The 20028-nt window shown below is 53.9% G+C and overlaps 2 protein-coding genes and 1 long non-coding RNA gene across 3 annotated transcripts; 2 read left to right on the top strand and 1 right to left on the bottom strand.

Annotated features, from left to right (window-relative positions):
• The first annotated feature begins 4317 nt into the window (after positions 1-4317).
• On the top strand, positions 4318-5257 carry C16H16orf92 (chromosome 16 C16orf92 homolog). The gene is made up of 4 exons (XM_004269007.2): positions 4318-4383; positions 4696-4854; positions 4972-5059; positions 5184-5257. Exons 1-4 carry the CDS (start codon positions 4320-4322, stop codon positions 5203-5205), a joined length of 333 nt encoding a protein of 110 aa, XP_004269055.2. The 5' UTR covers positions 4318-4319; the 3' UTR covers positions 5206-5257.
• Positions 5258-5423: 166 nt separating this feature from the next.
• On the bottom strand, positions 5424-12064 carry TLCD3B (TLC domain containing 3B). Its single transcript, XM_049699242.1, has 5 exons — positions 11181-12064; positions 10245-10328; positions 7366-7600; positions 6840-6935; positions 5424-6526 (listed from the first exon to the last, which is right to left on the bottom strand). The coding sequence occupies exons 1-5, from the start codon at positions 11303-11305 to the stop codon at positions 6239-6241; spliced, it is 828 nt and encodes a 275-aa protein (XP_049555199.1). The 5' UTR covers positions 11306-12064; the 3' UTR covers positions 5424-6238.
• On the top strand, positions 11798-15652 carry LOC125961431 (uncharacterized). Its single transcript, XR_007472149.1, has 4 exons — positions 11798-12069; positions 12860-13006; positions 14287-14334; positions 14611-15652. It is a non-coding gene; the product is annotated as an uncharacterized LOC125961431 (long non-coding RNA).
• The last annotated feature ends 4376 nt before the right edge of the window (positions 15653-20028 follow it).

Genomic DNA, 20028 nt, shown 5'->3' with positions numbered 1-20028 from the left:
GAGGCAGGGGAGGGCAGGAAGAGGATTTATTTTGTACCATGTGCATATGTTACCTACTCAAAAGAATACACTAAAATAATATCTTTTTTTAGATAAAGGCAACCATTAGGTTTCCTCTGAGGTTCTCCAGGATAAGAAAGGAGGAGGCAGGACTAAGGGAGACACCGTCCAGGAGCGGGTGGGTTTGGGGAGAGGCAGACCTGGGCCTGCAGTAAAAGGAGGGGCGAGCTGGGCAAGAAGCCCAGCCCTGCTTCCTGCACTGCTTTCTTCTCCTGGGGTTTAGCTCAGGCCCAGCAGCTCACCTCTAGAAAGCCTTGTTGCACGAAGGCAAGGATGAGGCTGGAGTTCCAGCCAGTCGCGGGGGAAAATACAGACAGTTCTGAGCCCTGGTTTGTCCAGAGGTGGAAAGGCTTTTCGTCCATCCATTAAGCCAGTAAGTATTTATTGAATACTTATTCTATACTGTGGTGCTAGGGCTACGACCAAGGTCAATGATCTCTGGCTTCACAGGCTTGTAGGGGAGACAGACAAATACACAGACAACTCCAGTGCAGTCAGACTGATGTGGTGACAGGGCATGGTCAGAAAACTCAGGTTCACTTCCCAGGGGAAGTGTCGTCTCAGCTGTGACCTGGAAGATGAGGAGGAATTACTGGGTCAAGTTGGGGCAAGAGTGTCCTAGGCAGAGGTGTGTGCAAAGGCTGGGGTGTGCCGAGGAAGGGAAGCTCGGGAAAACCCGAGGTGGGTAGGTAGACAAGAGTGTCGCAGATCAGGGTAAGAAGTTCAAAATAACACAGGAGGCAAGGGAAGCCACTGGAGGGTTTTAAGTAGTGGATCCACGTGTTCTGGTCTGTTCTCGCTGGGGGAAGAGGGAATAGAGATCAAGCAGTCCATAGGTCGTTGCAATAAGCCAGATGAGACATAGGGCTGGCTTGAATGAAGGGGGGCAGGGCGGCACTGGAGGGGAAGGGAAGTGGATGGATTTGAGATTTAGGTTGGAGATGAGCCAACAGGTCTTTTTTTTTTTTTTTTTTGGACTGCACGTGCCATGTGGGATCTTAGTTCCCTGGCCAGGGATCGAACCTGCGCCCCCTGCAATGGAGGCAGGGAGTGTTAACCACTGGACCTCCAGGGAGGTCCTAGCCAACAGGTCTTGATTATGGGTTTGTCAGGAGAGAAATAGGGAGGGGTTTGAGACGATTCCTAGGTTTTTGTGTTGAGCAGAGCATCTAGAGGAATAGTGAGCCCATTTGCTGCGATGGAAAAAAGGCGCAGGTTTGAGATAGGAGAATCAAGAGCTCCATTTGGGATCTATTGAGTTTGAGATGTTTTTGGACATACAGAGCCATGAAGCAGGAAGTTGGGTAGGGGAGTCTGGAGGAGAGGAGAGGGCTGGGCTGGAAATATACATTTGTGAGTCATCAGCGTATAGATGGTATTTAAAGCCATGCGACTGGATGAGATCACCTAGGGAGAGAGGGTATAGATAGAAAAGAGAAGGTCCAAGCCTGAGCAGCTCAGAGGAGGAGGAGTCGAGAAAACTGATGAGTGTGGCCCCCATGCCTGGAGGCAGGATGCTGACAGACAGAACCAACCATTAGATGACAGAAGTAAAAAGACAGAAGTGATCGTTAGATGTGGCAAGTTATGGGGTCATTGGCAGACCTGGCCAAAGTGGCTTCAGTGCAGTGGGAGGGACAAAGCCAGGTCTGAAGGGTTTGAAGAATACACTAAAGGTGAGGGAGCGATGACAGCAAGTGTAGACAGCCCCTTAGGGATTGTCTGTCTATACTCTGAACGATGTGTATCCCTGAGTTCTCTCCCCTGTGGTCCCCGCAGGCAGAGACCATGCCCTGGTGATTTCTATCTAAGCCATAAATGGAGCCCAGCACATAACAGGAGCTCAATACATTTATTTAATGGTTGGATGAATAAATGAATGGATAATTCACTGCTTGTGTCCAAAGAGCCTTTTCTTTTTTTTGGAAAAGGGGAATTTATTTATTAAAGAAAAGTCATCTGCGAGTTCTACTTAAGTTAGTACCCTTGATGTTAACCCTTGGGATTGAAACATGCCATCTTTCAAATAACAAGTGGACTCTACAAGCAGCGCTTACAGGTCAATCCAAGTAGCGTTTCAAGAGCCCAGAGGGACACTGGAGGGAGGTGACCCCTTCCCGGGGTGACGACCTTGTCTGTAAACACTGTCAGAGGCTAGAGGCACGGCTGAGCGCGCTGCCGCCACAGAGGTTTTTCAGCAGGAAGATCCAAGCACGAGTGTGGCCTGGGCGCCCAACACCCAGGGTGGGGCCCCCTCCGGCCCGCCCTTCTCCGCTCCCCAGCCCAGGGCACCCCGGGGTCTGCCCGCTCTTCCCAGCCCTCGGCTGGGAAGTAAGAGGCCGCCCTCCTGGACCCCGCGGCTGGAGCACGCGGCCTACGTGCAGTTCAGGGTCTGGAAAATGCGGGAGATCTGCAGCATGACTGGGCCCGTCTCGGCATCGTTCATCTACTGGGTGCTGTTCAGCGGGTTCTCGAGCATGTCTTCAAATGTCAGTAAGATTTTAGGGTTGGTCAGGCCCAGCTGCACCACGGGGTTATCCAGGATGGCCTGAAACAGAGGGCTGTCGCAAAGGGCCTTTTCTGGTAGAGAGGACAACAGTGTTCTTTTGAGGCAACGGAGGAAACTACCAAATCTACTCCAAAGGCTAAAGGCTCTGGACCCCTTCTCCCAGGACCCCGTCTCCCAGCTAAGCCCCCAAGGGCAGCTGCATGCAGACTTGGGGAGGGGGCCCTGGGCCAGAGCCAGGAACCAGGTTGAGTCCCTGCTGCCCTTCACATGCCTGCGTCATTGGGTAAATCACTTCCTCTTTCTTAGAAGAGATAAGTGTAGGGAAAAGAGGCCCACAGGAGCCAGTCCTGCAGGAGGCCCCATAGATGTTAGTCTGTCTCCTCTTTTCCCCCCTTTTTTTCTTTTTGCGCCTTTTCCTTGTTTAGGAAGTAGAAGCTGACCCTGACAAGTACCTCCCAGGGTTGCTGTGAGGAGAATGGTTGGGTAGTCCCTGAGGATCGGAAAGATGAGGGGTACGAATCCAGTGGAGGAAGGAGCCTCCTTCCATAGGACAGAGGACCTCATACACGCCACAGACACATGCCTGGTGTGGGGCATGTCATGGAACTGGGACTGTCAGAGGCTGCTGAATAGGCAACTGTGTAATAAAACCAAGGAGACCCTGAAGTGTCCTTGGGCTTGGGTGGGGCGGGACACATGTGTGACAGACAGGCCCACCTTCCAATCAGAAGGGAGCTAATTCTTAGCCACTGGTTGCGGGGGGGCAAGAGGAGTGAAAGTGGCTGTTGGGAAGTGACAAATAAGGGAAAAGCAGAGACTAGAAAGGGTAAATGGGATGGCCCTTGGGGGAGCCCACCCAGAGAGGGGTAGCCTGTGAAGGCTCTGTGCATGACCAAGAGACCTGCCCCGAGATGGGCCGGGGGACTTCCTCTGACAACCCCCATGCCTGCAATACCTTTCCCTGCAGCACCTGATACAACCTGATGGGATGAGGCGGGAGGGCCTGGAGCCTGGGAGCTGTGCCTTCCTTGGGCAAGAACAGGGAAACAAGCAGGCAGGCATAGACACTGCTGCCACCTAGTGGAAATGCCTGTTATTTGTCTAGGTTGCTAACCCCAGGGCTGTCCTCAGCTGAGCACTACGAGACAGAGTTTGGGCATGGGGGAGACCCCTGTGCCCCTGCATTTGAGGACACGAGGCAGGGGGTAGGCTCAGGGAGGAGGATACATGCCATTGGGAAGTGTGTGTTGCCCACATCACTTTGCCCATCTATGCCTTGTCTCCCTCTTCTATAAGATGAGGGCAGCAGTACCTACCTCATAGGATTTTATGATGGTTAAATGAGTCAGTCCATTTAAAGTACTTGGCATAGTAGCAAGTGCTCAATAAATGCTATCTGTGGTCAATCCAAGGGGTAAGTGGAGATGTTTAGGCCTGTCCCCCCTCCCCCCGCAAATCCACTATGCCTGCTATACCAATGCAGCTTTCCTTAGTCCCGGCTTTCAGCAAGATTGCCCAACCAAGTCCCCCTATCTGTAAATCCTGGGGCTTCCACTGTTATTGTTCTATCATCAGCATCAGCCCAAAGGCTCTGTGGGTCCCAATCCCTTCCCTTTGGATGTGGAGGCTTGGGGGGAAGGATTCCAGATCCTAGCACTTTCTCTCTCCCCTCACCCTAGAGTGTGTGATCAGAATGGCTCTGGGCGGTGACATCACAGAGCCCTCACCCCATCACTGGAGCGGAAGGGTGATGAGGCCGTGGCAGTGGGCGCAGGTGTGGATGTGGCTGGCTGGGCTGGGGACCGTAGAATCAGGTGGGAAGCTGTCCTGGGAACAGTGGGAAGGAGGAAGGCTGGGGTGTGGGGTTCCTGCCCCTGAGAGGCTGGGAGGCCAAGCCTGGGCTTTTCTCTTTGCTCTCCATGCTTCTCTCCCATCCTCCCTGCTTGGCGTGGGTCCTCTCATGGAGAGCTCAGCTGACCCTCAAGAAGTTCCTGGAACAAAATCAAGGCCCTCCACAGCTGTACTAGGGCTCTGTGGCCTGGCCAGGCCCTGGGTCTGCCTCAGCCTCTTGGGTGGGGGGCACGGGTCTGTTTGGCTCTTTCATAGATTTTGCTCTGGGTCCCCAGCACCCATCCTGGAGAATGCCAAGGCCTTGGCCCGGGGAGCAGAGTCTCCACTCTTCCTAGACAGACCTGACTTCTTTGATTACCCAGACTCGGACCAAGCCAGGCTCCTGGCCCTGGCCCAGTTCATTGGAGAGAGACCTGTCATCTTTGTTAACTCAGGTATGACCCAGCTTGAGAAGGGGCTGCCCTCCTTGACGGGGCCTGGAGGACAGCTGCCCTTGGCCCTTCGGTTGGAGGTGAGTCCAGGGCCCCTGTCTCAACCTCACTGTCTAGCAGGTTCCGACTCCATGCTCTTCCATCACATCCTGGTGGGCGCTCTGGTGGTGGCCTTCATCTTCCTGCTTTTCCAGTTCTGCACACACATGTAAGGCCTGTCCCCCTCCCCAAGCCCCGCCCACCTCAACCTTCCTTGGGAGAGGCTGAAGGACCCAAAGCCCAGGGAGGCGGTGGTGGCGTGACCTCCCACCTCTGATCTCCACACCCAATAGGAGCTGTGAGAAAGGGGCCTAAAAAGCCGGACGGACGAGGGCCCTGGACTCTGCCTGAGTGCCCATACCCGCCCTCCTCTCCTGCTGATGAATAAAAGTCCTTGCTGCTTTCTCCCTGACTGCTCAGCGACTCAGCCCGGGGGTCCTGCCCCGTCCTGCGGTCAACCAGTCATCGTGCTTTCTATCCCCAGGCGCCTGCTCCCTTCCCAGCCCCAAAGAACTGGGTGACGAGGGCCTTGGTGGCGTTCACGCAGATCGTCTTTATTAGCGGTCTGTAAAGCACCTCCCAGGGTCCCCCGACCCCAGACTGGAGGAAGCCTTGAGAGGTCTGTAGCACCAGGGACATGCCAGGGCCCGAGGGCAAGATGTGCAGCCTAATGGGGAAGGGACCAGGCGGCCCCCCACCTGCCCCCGGGGTTGCTCAGCACTGGGAAGGCTGGGGGGTAGCAACCACCTCCCTCCCCCGACACCCACAAACGAGTTTGCATTTGGACGAATTAATAAAATAAATAAGATTCCTCAGGCTGGCCTCCCCTGGAGAGGAGCAGTGGGGACAGCCAGCCCTGAGCGAGCCCACGGGCATTAGATAGGGTGTCCCCTCCCTCCCAGGTGACAGGGAGTTGAGAGGAGTTTGCAGCAGGGGGGCTGGCATGGCCTTGGCAGCAGGGCCTCCCCGACAATTCTGTGAGTCCTGGTCCCCTCAGGCTCCCCACAGCCTTGAGCCCTAAGCGGTTGGGAAGGGGTGCGTCTTCTTCCTCTTCCTTCGCTTCTCCAGGGCCCAGGGGAGGTGATGGAGACAGGGGCTAGGCAGGAGGGGGTCGACCCTCGCTCGGTTCAGGCACTGTAGGGAGAGGTCCCCTCTCCCTGCCTTCCAACTCACCTGGTCCCAGCCCTCAGCCCCTGAGGGGACATGTCCCCACCCCCTTCGGAGTCCATCTGTCAGTTCCCGGGGGCTGTCAGGGCAAGAGGCCACTGGCTCCTCCCCCCACCCAGCAGCCCCAGAGCCCTGTCCCCACGGCGTAGGGGTGGGGTGGGGAGGGCCCCCGGCCCCACCCTCAGTCCTGGGTCTGACAGGGGGAGGGCGGCCGGGAGCCCCGGGGCCGGAAGAGGCGGCAGGCCCCGCGGCAGATGAGGAAGAACCAGTAGAGCTGCGGGGCTAGGAGCAGCGCGGCGCCCAGGTTGACGTGGGCCGGGATGGCGAGCGGCACGGCGAGCAGGGGCAGGCCCGCGTGCCGCCCGTAGGCCCAGTACAGGTAGGGGAAGAGCAGCACCCGGCAGCAGAGGAAGCTGAGCAGCATCAGGGCCCCGTTCACCTTGTGCAGCAGCGTGTGCTGCTGCTTGTACTGCGGGCGGGGCGGGCAGACAGGGGCGGGGTGAGGGGCGGGGCGCCTCCGGCCACGCCCCCGGCTCAGCCCCCGGGCCACCTCCCCCCTCGGCCCACCTCCCTGCCTCGCCTTCCTCGGACAGGGGCCAGGTTAGGGGCCCCAGGCCCCGCTCCCCTCCACCCGCCCCCCTCCGCCCTGACGCCTCCCCTATACCCCGCCTTATAGCCCCGACTCTTCACCTGTCCTTTAAAGCATCTCCAATCGGTCCCTAAAAGTGCCCGCCCTTCCCCGGTCCTCCTGTCACGCTCAGAACCCTCAGCGCCCCTCTCACCTGGATGAGGATCTTGCCAAGGCAGACGAAGGGGGTGCTGACCTCTGCCATCAGCAAGCAGCCTAGAAAGAAATCTCCCTTGCCTTGACGCCACACCTGAGAGGAGAGGAAGGAAACCGCCTGCCCTGAGCCTGGGTTCCTGGGCAGCACCTGCCCCCCCACCCCCGTCACTTTTGGGGATGCTTCACTCTGAAAGTCTGAGCACAGGTGAACAGTAGCTGAGCTGGGAGCACTAACTCACCGTATCCCTCCAACCATCCTGCAGGTGAGATGGTATTCCTGATACTACAGATGAGGAAACTGAGTCTCAGAGGCAGTGGTGTGTAACCACAGCTCCAAAGCACCACAGCTGGGTGCGATCCACCCTCTTGCTGTTTGGGGCTGGGCTGGAGCTCATTAACCCCTCCATGGGGCCCTCCATCCTGGGCCTGCCCTGCTGCTGGGACCTGGACCCAGGGCTTCCTAGGCTCCTGCAGTGCTGGCATGAGCAGGACACGGGGCCCTGGCTCTCAGCGGCCCCACTCACCACGGACAATGGGAAGCACACGAGCACCATGACAGCATGGTGGAGCACCATGAGGAACTCCTTGTGCAGGTAGCCGCGTGCCGCGGCCCAGGTGCTGCCCGGGGCTCTGGTCCCCGCTTCGTCCCCTCCGTGCCCCTTGACCTGGTGCTTGTGCCAGTGACAGAGGAACATGGCGTAGATGTCATAGATGAAGTAGGGCACCGCAAATTGCGTGTAGGCAGAGGAAAGCCAGTGTCTGTCGGGCAGAGAGAAAGGGGGGGTCAAGGAGGAAAGGGGATGGGCAGGGCAGTTGCCAGATGCCGGGTCCATGCTGGGCGCATCACGGGAGTCAGATCTCAGGTGATGTTCGTAACAACGCTGAGACGGAAGTAGACTCTCAAGTTACAAGGGTAGAGGGTGAAAAGGTGGCCCAAGGCCACACTATCACACAGCTGGCAAGTAGCAGGGCTGGGATTCAAACACCGACTGACCTGAGGGCCCACCCAGGATTCATATTCATTCATTCACATTCTCCCTCTCTCTCTCTTTCTCTCTCTCTCTCTCTCTCTCTCTCTCTCTCTGCAATATGGTGGGAGAAAAAGGAAGAGAGACCAGAAGACAGCCACAGACCTGAGGGCCGAGATAGAGTGAGAAAACAAGCCAGACCAGATCTGAGAAACAGCTGAGATCAGGACGAATTACAGCAGAAGAGTAATTCTGGGAGTGGTGGGGAGAGAGCATATTGGCTGACATCAACTGACTGCTTATTACATGCGGGCACTATTCTAATATTCTAAATCTTTTACATGCACAAACGTATTTACTCCCCACAGAAAGCCTATAAAAAGTAGGTATGGTTGTCACCCCATTTTACAGGTGAGAGAGGCTAGGTAACCTGACCAAGGGATCAACATGAGAAGTCTGGCTCCACAGCTCTCCCTCTCAGCCCTGCTGTCCCCTAGAAGATTCGAGACAGGGGTCACAGACAGGCCGCACTGGGGAGTTGGTGGTGCTGTCAGCGGTGTTTGCTCTGCTTGAATGTGGCCCCATCTCTTGTTTTTTCAGGTACAGCCAAGCATTATGGAGAAAACGCTGAGCAAAAGGAGTCAAGAGCAGAGAAAGTTCCAGGCACTTAGTGAGTAAACAAAAATGAAAAGTGCATGAATACGCAACGTTGCATTTTTCTTCTCGAGTCAGCACTTGAAGCACCTTCTCTTAAATCTGTAGTCCTGTGACAGGTCCGAGGTGGGGTGGGAGGTCGAAGAGGCAGGCCCAGGGGAACTCGCCCAGCTCGGTGGAGGGATGAAAGCAAAGTCAGCCAGAAGGGACGCAAATATGAGGACAAAGTAAGAGCAGCTGCTGAAGGGAGAAGTGGAGTGAGACCTGAGGGCAGGGCAGCTGAGGACCAGGGGTGAGATGGAAACAGAAGGTGAACCCTGGGGAAGGCTGGCCTGGAAGGGGACAGGCAGCCCACTCTAGCAGGGATGATTTCAGGAAAAGAGAAGCAGAGACCCATGCTGGAGTGTGTGACCAAGAGGGAGAGAGAGAGGAGAGGAAGCAGTGGCCCAGGTTAGAGACGAAGGGCAGGAAGGTGGAAAGGGGTCCCACTGGCCCAAGAGAAGTTAGAGCAGAGAGTGGCCTGGAGAGTCAGCCACAGCAGACACGGTGACACCACTAGCTTGTGGGGCTCCAGGACCTCCAGGCCCTGGGCTCCAGTGTGCAGGGTTAAACCCATTCCCACCCTCTTCAGCAATTAGGTGCTCAGAGGTAGGAACAGCTGTTGCCCCTGGATTAACCCTGATCCTTCCCACCCACCTGAGGATTAAGCGGGGAGGGACAAGAACAGACTGGGTGGGGCGGGGGAGAAAATGTAAGAACTGAAAAGTGACCTCTGTAAGAAGGCGAGAGAAGGGAATGTGTGGGGATCCAGGCTCATCTTGGACCCAGGGGTGGGAATGGGGGGAGAGGACAAGAGGAAGCCAAGTCCCCAGGGTGGGGGTCTGAAGAAAGAGTTTAGCATCCACTCTGTGTGGCCAGAACTGCTCTAGGCGTTAGACACACACAAGTCAATTCCTCCTCGCAGCAGCCCTTCCAGGGAGGGATGGACCTCAGTCCACAGATGAAGGAACTCGAGGGAGACAGGGAATGTCTCTAGGTTGGGGCATCCAGACAATGTCCCTGGGGCTCAGCGCCACCAGAGGAGGGAACAGGACCAGAAGTTAAGCGTGGGGCGTCATCAGCACCCTCACCGGCAACTCTGCGGCGGCGGCCCGTGGGTCAACTAGAGCTGCCCGTCAGCACCACGGACAGGGCCCCTCTCCTCCCTCCTGCTCTACCTCTCAGGCCTGGGGTTTTGGCAAGCGCCAGGCACTGCAGCAGCTCCCAGTGCCAAATTTTGGCCTCTTCACCCTCCACTCCCCACCCCACTGCCTAACCACTGGTGGCCTTGTTTGTGTCATCTGTCCCTCTCATGCATAGAGCTGGGGCTGGACACCTGGATTCTGGGGGGAGGGGAGGGGTGAGCCCGACATGAGTAGAGAAGCACCCCAGTTGGATGCTGATTGGAAATGGGGTCCGAGGGGTGAAAGGGTGGGAGGAGGTACGGGAGGAAACAACCTTCAGAACCTACTATGATCCGAGAGGCCGGGAAGCCTAGGAGCTGCTTTGAGAATCCTTTTTGCTCCCCGCTCCCTCTCCTCCTGGTTCTGACCTTTAAGGACAGGATGTGGATAAATTTATCCCTGGGTGTTGAGTTGCAGCTACTGCAGTTGACTTGCTCAGGCTCAAGTTAAGGGCTTGGGGACCACTGAAGGAGCCCCCTAGATGACCTGGGGTACTCAGGGGTCACACACACACACAGGCTGCTGGAACGGGGGCTAAGGTGGTCTCATGGCACTTACTGGTCATCTATGATGTGCTTGCAGGAGGTGGAGACGATGTAGCCAGCTGTGGAGGCCATGACGGCTTGGACAGAGGACACTAGCCTAGGGAGGAAGAGGGAGCAGCAGTAGAGGCAGGAGACGCGCACCTCGGTTCCTCCTCCTTACTGACCGGTTTCTGCACTTCTTGGGTGCTCCCTGCCCGTCTTTCCCCAAGGCTGCTTTGCCCGGGACTCAGCCACACCACCTCAGGCTCCTGGACTGGCCCGGCTGCTACTCCTCGGCTCACCCATTCCTCACAGGACACTGAGTTGCCTTCCTCCAGGAGGACACCAGGGAGGTCATCGTGAGGTGAGAAGCTGCTGAGCACGAGTGGCTGATGACAAGGTGTCCCTTCCAGGGAAGTGGGGGGGCACAGCACAGGATGGCAGGGGGAAGCCCACGGGCCTGTTCTGGCACCGTCAGCTGCCCAGTCATGATGCCGGTTATCCCATGGCCCCTCGGTTGCCTCTGATTCCCCCTGGTCACTTTCCCGCTCTCTCATTGCGTGCCACCACGCTCCCCTCCCCAACTCTGGCCCGAATTCCAGGGTGTGCAGAGTTCCACTGTTCACTCCTCTGTCCCTCATTCCCCCAAACACATGCCCCGAATAATACACAGCTCTGTGCCCCTTGCCTTGCTCTCTAATATCCTATAGGGATGTTTTAGTCACAGGCCGGACCTGTTTTGGAGGGTGGGAGGGTGAATGGGAAAGGGAGGGAGAGCAGTCTGAATACTAGTAGACCAGATGGCTGGGCTTGGATGCGGTCTCCCGGGACAGCGAGTAAGGCAGCGAGGAGAGAGGGAAGCTTGGAGGTAGAGCCCACCGACCACTTCAGGAGCCCCCAGTCCCCACCGGGCCAAGGGTCCATTCCATCCCCATAGAGCCTGGGGCGGCGGGGAAGGGATGCAGTTTACCTGGCTGAGACAATGACCGCGTCGGCCTCCCCCCAGCGCAGCTGGGGCAGCCGCTGGAGCGTGTTCTTGGAGAGCAGGAAGAGTCCGGGGAACACCACCCCTCCAGCCACCATTGGGGTCAGCATGGTGCTCAGGCCTCGGGCAGGGAGCCGAGTGAGCGGCCGAGAAGGGACAGGGAGGCCGAGCTGAAGGGAGTTAGAGGTGGAGAAGGGACGCCAAGCCGGGGAAGGAGAGAGAGAAAGAGAAAGGGGCACAAAGGGGACAGGGCAGGGACGGGATGGGGCTGTCGAGTCAGACCAGAGGACCCGAGTAAAGGGAGTTAGATGAGACTGGGGAAATGGGGAGAGACCGGGGACAGGGAGGACCCGAGAAAGGGAGCAGGAGAAAGCCAGCCAGAGGGTTGGGAGAGAGCCGAGGAGGGGAGGACCGGGTGAGAGGACAGAGGGAGGGGGTACAGGACGAGGAGGATGCGGATGGGGGAGGGGAGGGAGAGAGGCAGGTGGGGGGGGGGCTTACGTGGAGAGGCTGGGAGGGCCCGAGGAGGCGGGGTGGGAGGTGGGGGGTGGGACTGTGGTGCCAGCTCTGAAAGGGAGGGAGGGGAGACAGAGGAGCAGCCGGGCAAGTGGTCAGCGGTCAGCACGGCTCTCCCGCCTCTCGCTGCCGCCACAGTTTCCGCGGCCCGGCCGGGAGGCTGTACGGGGCATTATGGAGAGTTCGTGCCCAGCCCCCTGCCCCCTCGGTGGGGAGGGGGAGGGGGACGGGAAGTCGCCGGCTCGGGGAGGGCGGGGGAGGGGGAGGGAAATGATGGCACCGACCAGACACCAAGAAACCGGACCTGCAGCAGCATCTCCCCATGCAGCTCTGAACCACAGCGGCGGCTGCGACAGAGGTGGGGGGAAGCGGAGAAAGAGGGAGGGGGAGGCCCTTAAAGAGACAGCCGCTGCGGCAGGCACTGGGGCCCGCCTGGGAGGGTCGGCCTGGGAGGGCCAGGGGAGGGTCGTCTCTCCTCTTGGGGAGGGAGGTGGCCTGGGGCTCCTTGGCCAGCTGGGAGGAGGCCCTGGGCCCCCAGATGGGCCTGACCCCGTTTCCCACCAGTACTTTGCAAATGCCTGCCATTTCCTCCTCTGCCGAGGCCTCTCGACATGTGTCCCTCAGCGGCCTTGGGGTCCCAGCTTAGGGGCACCCACCCCGGCAGAGAGAAAGAGGATTCCCTGGGGGGGGGAGCGGGAGAAGTTGGTGCATCTTGCTGTCTCTGAAGGATGAGTTTAAGGAACAGATGGGAATAAAAACACCTCAACACAGTATCCTTTGGGCTCAGAGACCCCCACGTCCCTCACCCCAATGGGAGGGAGGGAAACTCTGAGGTATATATACATGAGGTGCCTCTGGTCCCAACGCCGCCGCAAGACTGTCCTATGATCTCCTCTAACTATTGTAACAGCACTGAGGCAACGACATGTGTCCCCTTTTTACAGGTCAAGAAATGGTCCTGAGGCCTCCAGTGACCCTCTCCAAGGTCACATAATTCAGAAAACGCAAGAGACCACTCATACTAGGCGGCAGGGTTTGAAGAGGGTGGGGAAGTGCTGCTTCTCTGAAAACCCACTTCAAGCCCGATGACGCCCCTGCCCGTGTCCTTCAGGCCTCCCCTAAGCCCTGGTCACTCTCTTTTTCTTCAGGGTTATTATGCTCCTGGCTCCCCTTCCTCTGCAACTTCACAGCCCAGTTTCCATGTGGGAAAGGACCCTGGGGATTGGCTGATTCAAGCCCCTCATTCCACTGCAAGGAAACCAAGGCCCAGTGACTTGACCAGAGTCCCACTGCAGGTCAGAAGCCCCACCAGAACCACACTGGCCTCTGAGCTGCTTCTCACCCTTTCATGCTGCCTCCGTGGAATTTGGCCTTCTCGTCCTGAAACCAACTGCCCTGTCGACTTCTGCATGACGTGGGGCCCTGCTACCCAAACCATACTTTGGTTTTCAAGCCTGTCTTAAGATACGCCTCAATAGTAACGCTACGATTTGCCTTTGCCTGTCCAAAGCCCATGCCATCACCTCCCCAAAGGACTGGGATTTGCAATTTTGTGCTGCCCTCTAGTGTCGTACTGCGGGAACAGACCCTGGCCTTAGGCAGCAAGAGTGAGGGACAATTTTAGAGACAATAGTGGACCTAGCTTCCTGACCTCAGCGCTTCACTTAAGGGGAAAAGGGACCCAACTTCCTGAGTGTTTACTATGTGCTGGGGACGGGGTGCGGTGGTTTATCTCATTCTTATTTAATCTTCCCAGATGGTAGTATCTTTGTTTTATAGACAGGAACCTGAGGCTTAGAGATTCAAAAAAAAAAAAAAAAAAGACAAAAAACCTGCCCAAGATAACCTAGCTATGAGAATTGGCAAAGCTGGCTTTCAAACCCATGTTTGCATAGCTCCAGAGCCAAAGGTGAGCAAGGCCGCAGGGTGGTGCTGAGCTGTGGGGAGGGCCACAGACCTGGTGAAGGAGCTGTGGCTTCATTTTGGATAGTGGGCATTAAAGCAGATAGAGATGGGTTTTTTGGCTTCCAGACACCCAAGTAAGTTCTGCCTTCTGCCGGCTCCCTCTCCTCCCTAAGGTTCACAGTTATGTTACTAATCGTTGTCAAATAGGCCATAGATTTGCAGCACAAGGGCCCAGGCCAGTCCATAAACATGTTTCGTTTGGCCAGTATGCTGTTGCCAGTATAGTATTTTCTTAAATTCTAAGTTATGTGTCAGTGTTTAAAAATTAGATTTCACATAAAAGCTCAACTTCTTTTAAGAAAAAAATCAGAAGGTCAGACAACATTGGGCCCACACTCTTAACTCCATGATGTCTGGCTGGAGCCGAGCAGCTGCTGCCCCCACTGGATGGCATGAAAGTAGTCTTCCAGCTCACACAGTCCCCACAGAGCCTACATCTCTTGTGTCACTTGCGGGAGTTTGCAACCCCTATTTTATTTTATTTTATTTTGGCCACATGGCTTGTGGGATCTTAGTTCTCCGACCAGGGATTGAACCCGGGCCCCTGGCAGTGAGAGCACGGAGTCCTAACCACTGGACTGCCAAGGAATTCCCTACCCCTATTCTACAGATGTGAATTCACCTGACCCTCACACAACATCTCCACGAAGAATGGAAGGTGAGTATTCTTATTAAACCCATGGGGTTTACATGGGGGCTCTGAAGTTCAGAGAGGTTAAATGACTTGCAAGAGATCCCATAGCCAGTGTCTTTTGATTCTATATCTCCCACCCACCCACGCTCACATACACACATAGTCTGCTTCTGCTCTTATCACTAGCTCTTCCTGAAAGTAGGAGATCAACTCCACCAGCCCTGGCCCCAGGAAGGATGCCCTCACCCTGTCCTCTTACTTGGATGCCACCAGAACGGCCTCTGGTCTCTCCATCCGCAGGTTGGAGTGATTCTGCAGACCCCAGCAGAGGAGAGCAAAGCTCAGCGGGAAGAAGATGCAGCCCAGTACAAAGAGCAGGGTCATGCCTGTCTGGGGTAGAGAAGGTGAGAAAAGATGGCTGTGAGAACACCTCAACACAGTGTCCCTCAGACCCTCCCTTCACCCCAAAAACTCAAGGCCTATGGGATCCATCTTTCATAACTATCAAAAGCCATCAGGCGTAGCTCTTCCCCAATCTCTTCGAGATCCTTAATGCACTTTAAATATGCCTCATCCAGAGCAATTGGACATCCTAATTTTTGGTTATCAATCCATTTCCTACACTTGTATTCATTTTCCTTGTAATTCCTGAAGCTGGCCTACACCTCCCAGTCCATCTCACACCTTAAAATTCCCTCTTTCTCTTTCAGCTCTTAAGTATGTGCCTGCTCTTTCTTAACTCACCCCATCCCATCCTCTGTCCCCCCACCCCAAGCTCTTTGTGTCACCTCTCCCCTCTCCTAGGTCCTCACCTCGGAGGGGCAAGGTGGAGGCTAGAGAGGGAGGCTGGTGGTTCTCATCAGTGCCCAGAACTCAGAAAAAAAGGAAGGAGGGGTGTTCAAATTGTAAAGATAACTGAAATTTTAAAAATAATATTTCTTTAAAAAGAAAAAGAAAACTCAAAGCATTATCCCATTAAAGAAACAAACAAAACATGGGAAAACCTCTGAAAACATATATATTTACATATGTTATTTTTGTCTGGAAAAGCCTCCCCTCCCATCCACTCCAGGGAGGGGAGGTGTGAGGAAAGCCCAGGAGAGATGTAGGGAGTCAGGGCCTGCCATCCTGCACCCCTTAAGCAGCTTTGAGGGGACCTTCTCAGGATACAAGGAAAGCGTCAAACTGCAAGGGCATGAGGCGGAGGCAGCTCTACAGAGGCAGTTGGAGGGGGCAGGAACATCACCTTCCTATTGGTGGAATGGTGGACGGTTTGGAATATGCCGTCTTCCCATTGGCCCACTTCTTGACAACATGTGCTCCATCATATGCTTCCTGGAGAGTGCCTGCTGGGGGGGGGGGCATTGGGGGGGTAACCTTCTAACACAGAATTGACTAATTAGCTTTCGTTGATGGCTTGAAGCACAGCTAGGATTCAGGGGTGGAGCTGAAAGAGGGGACAGGATGAGGAGGTGGGGGAAAAGAGAGCAGCCTAAGCAGTCATTGCTTTAAAAGGCAGTACAGGGTAATAGTTAAGATGGCAGTTCCTAGGGTGGGACCATCTGGACTTCAAATTCAGACTCCACGGATAATAAAAGAAACATACTGTATGGCTCCATTTGGACGACGTTCAAAACAGGCAAAATATCTCCTGTGAAAAATCGGAACAGCATTTAACTTGGGGGAGGTATTGACGGAGAGGACACCCCAGGGAGCCTTCTGAGGGGTTGGGAATGCCCTTATATGGATCGTGGGCATTTACACAGGTACGGTCCTCAAGGCATACTCTGCTAATGTGTGGAAGTGCGGAGTCTTAACCACTGGACCGCTAGGGGATGCCCTGGAATTTTTAAAATGCTAAACCATCTTAGGCTCTTCCATTCCCTGAGCGATAGTTGGCCAGTCTCTGTGGGCCTCAATTCTTTCATCTGTGAAGTTGGGATAATAATAATGCCAGCTCATTAAATGCTAACTATATAGCATTTACTATGGGCCAGACACTGATACGAGTGCTTAAAAATATCAAGTCGGGCTTCCCTGGTGGCACAGTGGTTGAGAGTCCGCCTGCCGATGCAGGGGACACAGGTTCGTGCCCCGGTCCGGGAAGATCCCACATGCCACGGAGCGGCTGGGCCCGTGAGCCATGGCCGCTGAGCCTGCGCGTCCGGAGCCTGTGCTCCGCAACAGGAGAGGCCACAACAGTGAGAGGCCCGCGTACCACAAAAAAAAAAAAAAAAAAAAAATCAAGTCATTTCCTCACAACAACTTTGTTAATGGGGATTATTATTGTACCCATTTTACAGATGAGAAAACAGAGGCACGGAGAGGTTTGGTACCTTGTCCAAGGTTACACAGTCAGGGAGTTAATGAGGTGGGATTTTTTTCAACCCTATTTTCTGACTGTATTGGTCTCTCTAATATTAAACAGATATAGAAAACTCGTAAACTCATTTCCTAAAGAAACTGAATGGTTAAGAAAAAAAAAGAAACGAAACATTATTGACTACAATTTAGACACGTCAGCGACATTTTTCAGAGCTTATCTCTGTTAACTGTTTTACTTGTTTCCTCCATTTTCTCCCCTCTGGATAGGCCTTTGAAAATTAAATTCAAGGTTAAATCAAGAGCGAGATAAGACTGTTGAAGATGAGGACTCTGGTTGCCTAACCGGTATCATCCTTATCACCTTCTTTATTTTGTTGGAGACTGAAATGTGCCTACTTAAAAAACTATATTTCCCAGCCTCCCTTATAGTTAGAGGTCTGGCCAATGTGATGTAAGCCGAAGACATGTGGGGTTATGAGGAAAGCACCTTTTTAAAAGGCAGACAATGCAGTCAGAAAGAACTATAGGCAGCCCTTAAACATGTGAAAAGATACTGAACTGAGGTTTGAAACTAGGCAGCCTGACTGGAGTCTGCCCTGTTACCTTCTCTACTCCTGTGTAAGCTCATTTAGAGGATGAAATAGAGATAACATGGATAAACTTCTTCACACAGCGTTCAGGGCCTGTTAGCTGCTATTATCATGAGCACCTGCAGTATACAAGGCACTAAAATACTAATATACTTTATCTACCTTCTCTCATTTAAGCACCACAACAATCTTACAAATAAGTTCCTCGTTTATAGCTGAGAAAACTGAGGATCAGAGAAATTAAATGACTTGTCCTGGGATTGCAGAGTAAATGGCAGAGCTAGGACTCAGACTCTGTCAACATGACTGCTGCCTTTCACATCGGGAGCAGAGGAGGGGAGGAAAGGGGAGGAAGAGGGAGGAATCTAAGAGGGGAGGTCCCTCTGGTGCTGAGGGCCAGTCATCTTCCTCCGTAGCTGTGGCTTACCCTGGAACAGAGAATGAGGAAGGGAAGAGTCCTTGGCCATGAGCTGGTAAAGGTCAGGCCCTAGTTTTACTGGAATCTGGACACTCTCTTCTACATTTCTTTCTTTCCTTATCAGGTTCTTCCTGTTCAGAGTAAAATAGTTCGAGGCTGCATGGGCTTGTCTGAGAGATAAATAATGAGGGGAGAAAAAGAAAACTGTGGTTTAGAGAAATGGCTTGCGCCATTTTTTTTACAGTGAGCCTCGAGAGAGACTTTTATTTCATGACTCAGCACTGGCATGCACGTGCCAAACTGAACTGAAACTTTCTCAGGATACTTTCTGATCCTGATTCTGTGTAGCGCACACCGTACTATATCATTGTTCCCCTTTATCATTTTTCCTCCCCCAATGCTTATCATGACCCGTTAAGCAGATTTCATAATCCACTTATGAGTAACAACCCAAGTTGGAAAAATCTTGGTTAAGAGCAGTATTTCTCAACTCTCAACTTCTTTTTAACTATTGCTCCCCAAGCCTTGTTTAGACATTTTGTTTCCTAATCACCATTTCTCATGAACTTATATACTATATGTCTGTGCTTTGTATATCTAAAAGATATTTTTCACCCGCCAAGAACCAATTTCTGCCCTCTTGGGGGGTGCTATTCCCCCTGTTGAGAATGCACCGGAGACATCATACCAACTCGTTTTCTGAGCCACCTTTACACACAGCATCCCAACATCCAATGAAATAGTATCAGTCCCATTCTGCAATGAATAAGCTGAGGCTGAGAGGTTATATTAATTCTGAAGATTGAAATGGCTGGTAAATGGATTGGGAATCCAGAGACCTACCAGATCCTAGCTCAGCTGCTTAATTATCTTCTCCAAAGTGTCGTTCCCTCACATGGAAAATGGCGGAATTGGTCCAAAGAAGTGTTCTCTAAACCTCAGGGGTTTTTTCCCCCCTATTTGAGCTAATAATAGGAGACATTTTTACAGCATATACTAGGTGTCAGGCACCAATCTACCCTTTTCACATACATTAATTAATGTAATCGTCACAATAACCCAAGAGGGAGATGCTATTATTACTTTCTCTTTCCGGTTGAGGGAATTGAGGCACAGAGAGGTTGTGTGACTTGCCCAAGGTCATACAGGTAGTAAGTAGCAGAGCTGGGATTTGAACCTAATAATATGAGTTCCAGAGTACCTGCTTTTAACCATGTACGTTAAAAGGAAACTTTTTATCAGTAAACGGAAAATAGAAAACCAGTATTATTTGTTGTAAATAGAAGGTAACAAAAAATAAAATGAAAAAAAACACTTGTTCTTACATTCTCACTAGATATTAGCACGTGCTCAGAATTCTGAGCTGGAGGCCGCCCTCTCTCTCTTTGTTAAAGACAAGAGAAGCATGGATAGAGAGGTGTCAAAGGACTTCTGGCAGCGCAATGAGACTTTGTCCTGGAATAATCAGAAGCGTTGAAAGGGAATTGGAAAGAGAATGGCTTTCAGAGGTGTGTGTGTGTGTGTGTGTGTGTGTGTGTGTGTGTGTGTGCGTGTGTGCCCAGGGGCGCGCGGGCGCAGCGCTTTCTTGCTTAATGGCTGTACCACCTGAAATAAACCCAAAATGGGATGCATTGCACACACCGTGGTCCCTTGTCTAGGCGTTCCAGGAGGGTCTGAACATCCCGCGGAGGAAGGGAGATGCCAGCCAGTTCTGGCGTGTGGGTGCAGCCCCTGGCTACACGCGCCTCTGGAAGGCAGCCGGCAGCGCCCGCGTGGAGACGGGCAGCGTGGGGTGGCGCTGCCCCAGTGCCCGTCCAAGCTCCCACGACTTCGGCCGCCGCTTTCCCGCTCCAGCCTGGCTTCCCAGGTGGGTCTCTCACCCCCAAGTGGACCTCACAGACCTGTCACACAATTCACCCCGGGCCTGGAGTTTACCGTTTCCTGCTCCTTCAGCCTCCGTTAGGTCCAAATGCTATCTTGCGCATCCTCTTTACCTGTGTGCCGTGCCGCCGCGGCCCTGCGGAGGTGTGCAGGTGTGATATCATCGAAGCCTGTGAATAAGTAAACGATAAACAGCCAGAAGTGGCCTGTTTCCCACATGATACCCAGGGAAGGGTCCAATTCCCCCTCCCCGTGCTCTGGGGTGTGTCCTGGACAGTGCGCCAGATCATTTATTATTTAGTGTTAGGTTCCAGGCAAGTTCAGTCGCACCCTTCATCTCTACAATAGAAAAGGCCGCCGAGGGGGCACAGCAGGTGAGTTGGAGTGAGAAAGCTAAGCGTCCAGACCCTTTTTCTCCCATACTTTGTCTGTGTGACCTTGATCAAGTGTCAGAACCTCTCTGAGCTTCAGCTGAATACACACAAAGTCCCATTGCCTGGACTT

Source organism: Orcinus orca, chromosome 16 (genome assembly GCF_937001465.1).
Source record: "Orcinus orca chromosome 16, mOrcOrc1.1, whole genome shotgun sequence".
NCBI lineage: Eukaryota > Metazoa > Chordata > Mammalia > Artiodactyla > Delphinidae > Orcinus > Orcinus orca.
The sequence above is the reverse complement of the archived record's forward strand: the minus strand, read 5'-3'. Positions and strand labels throughout refer to the sequence as shown.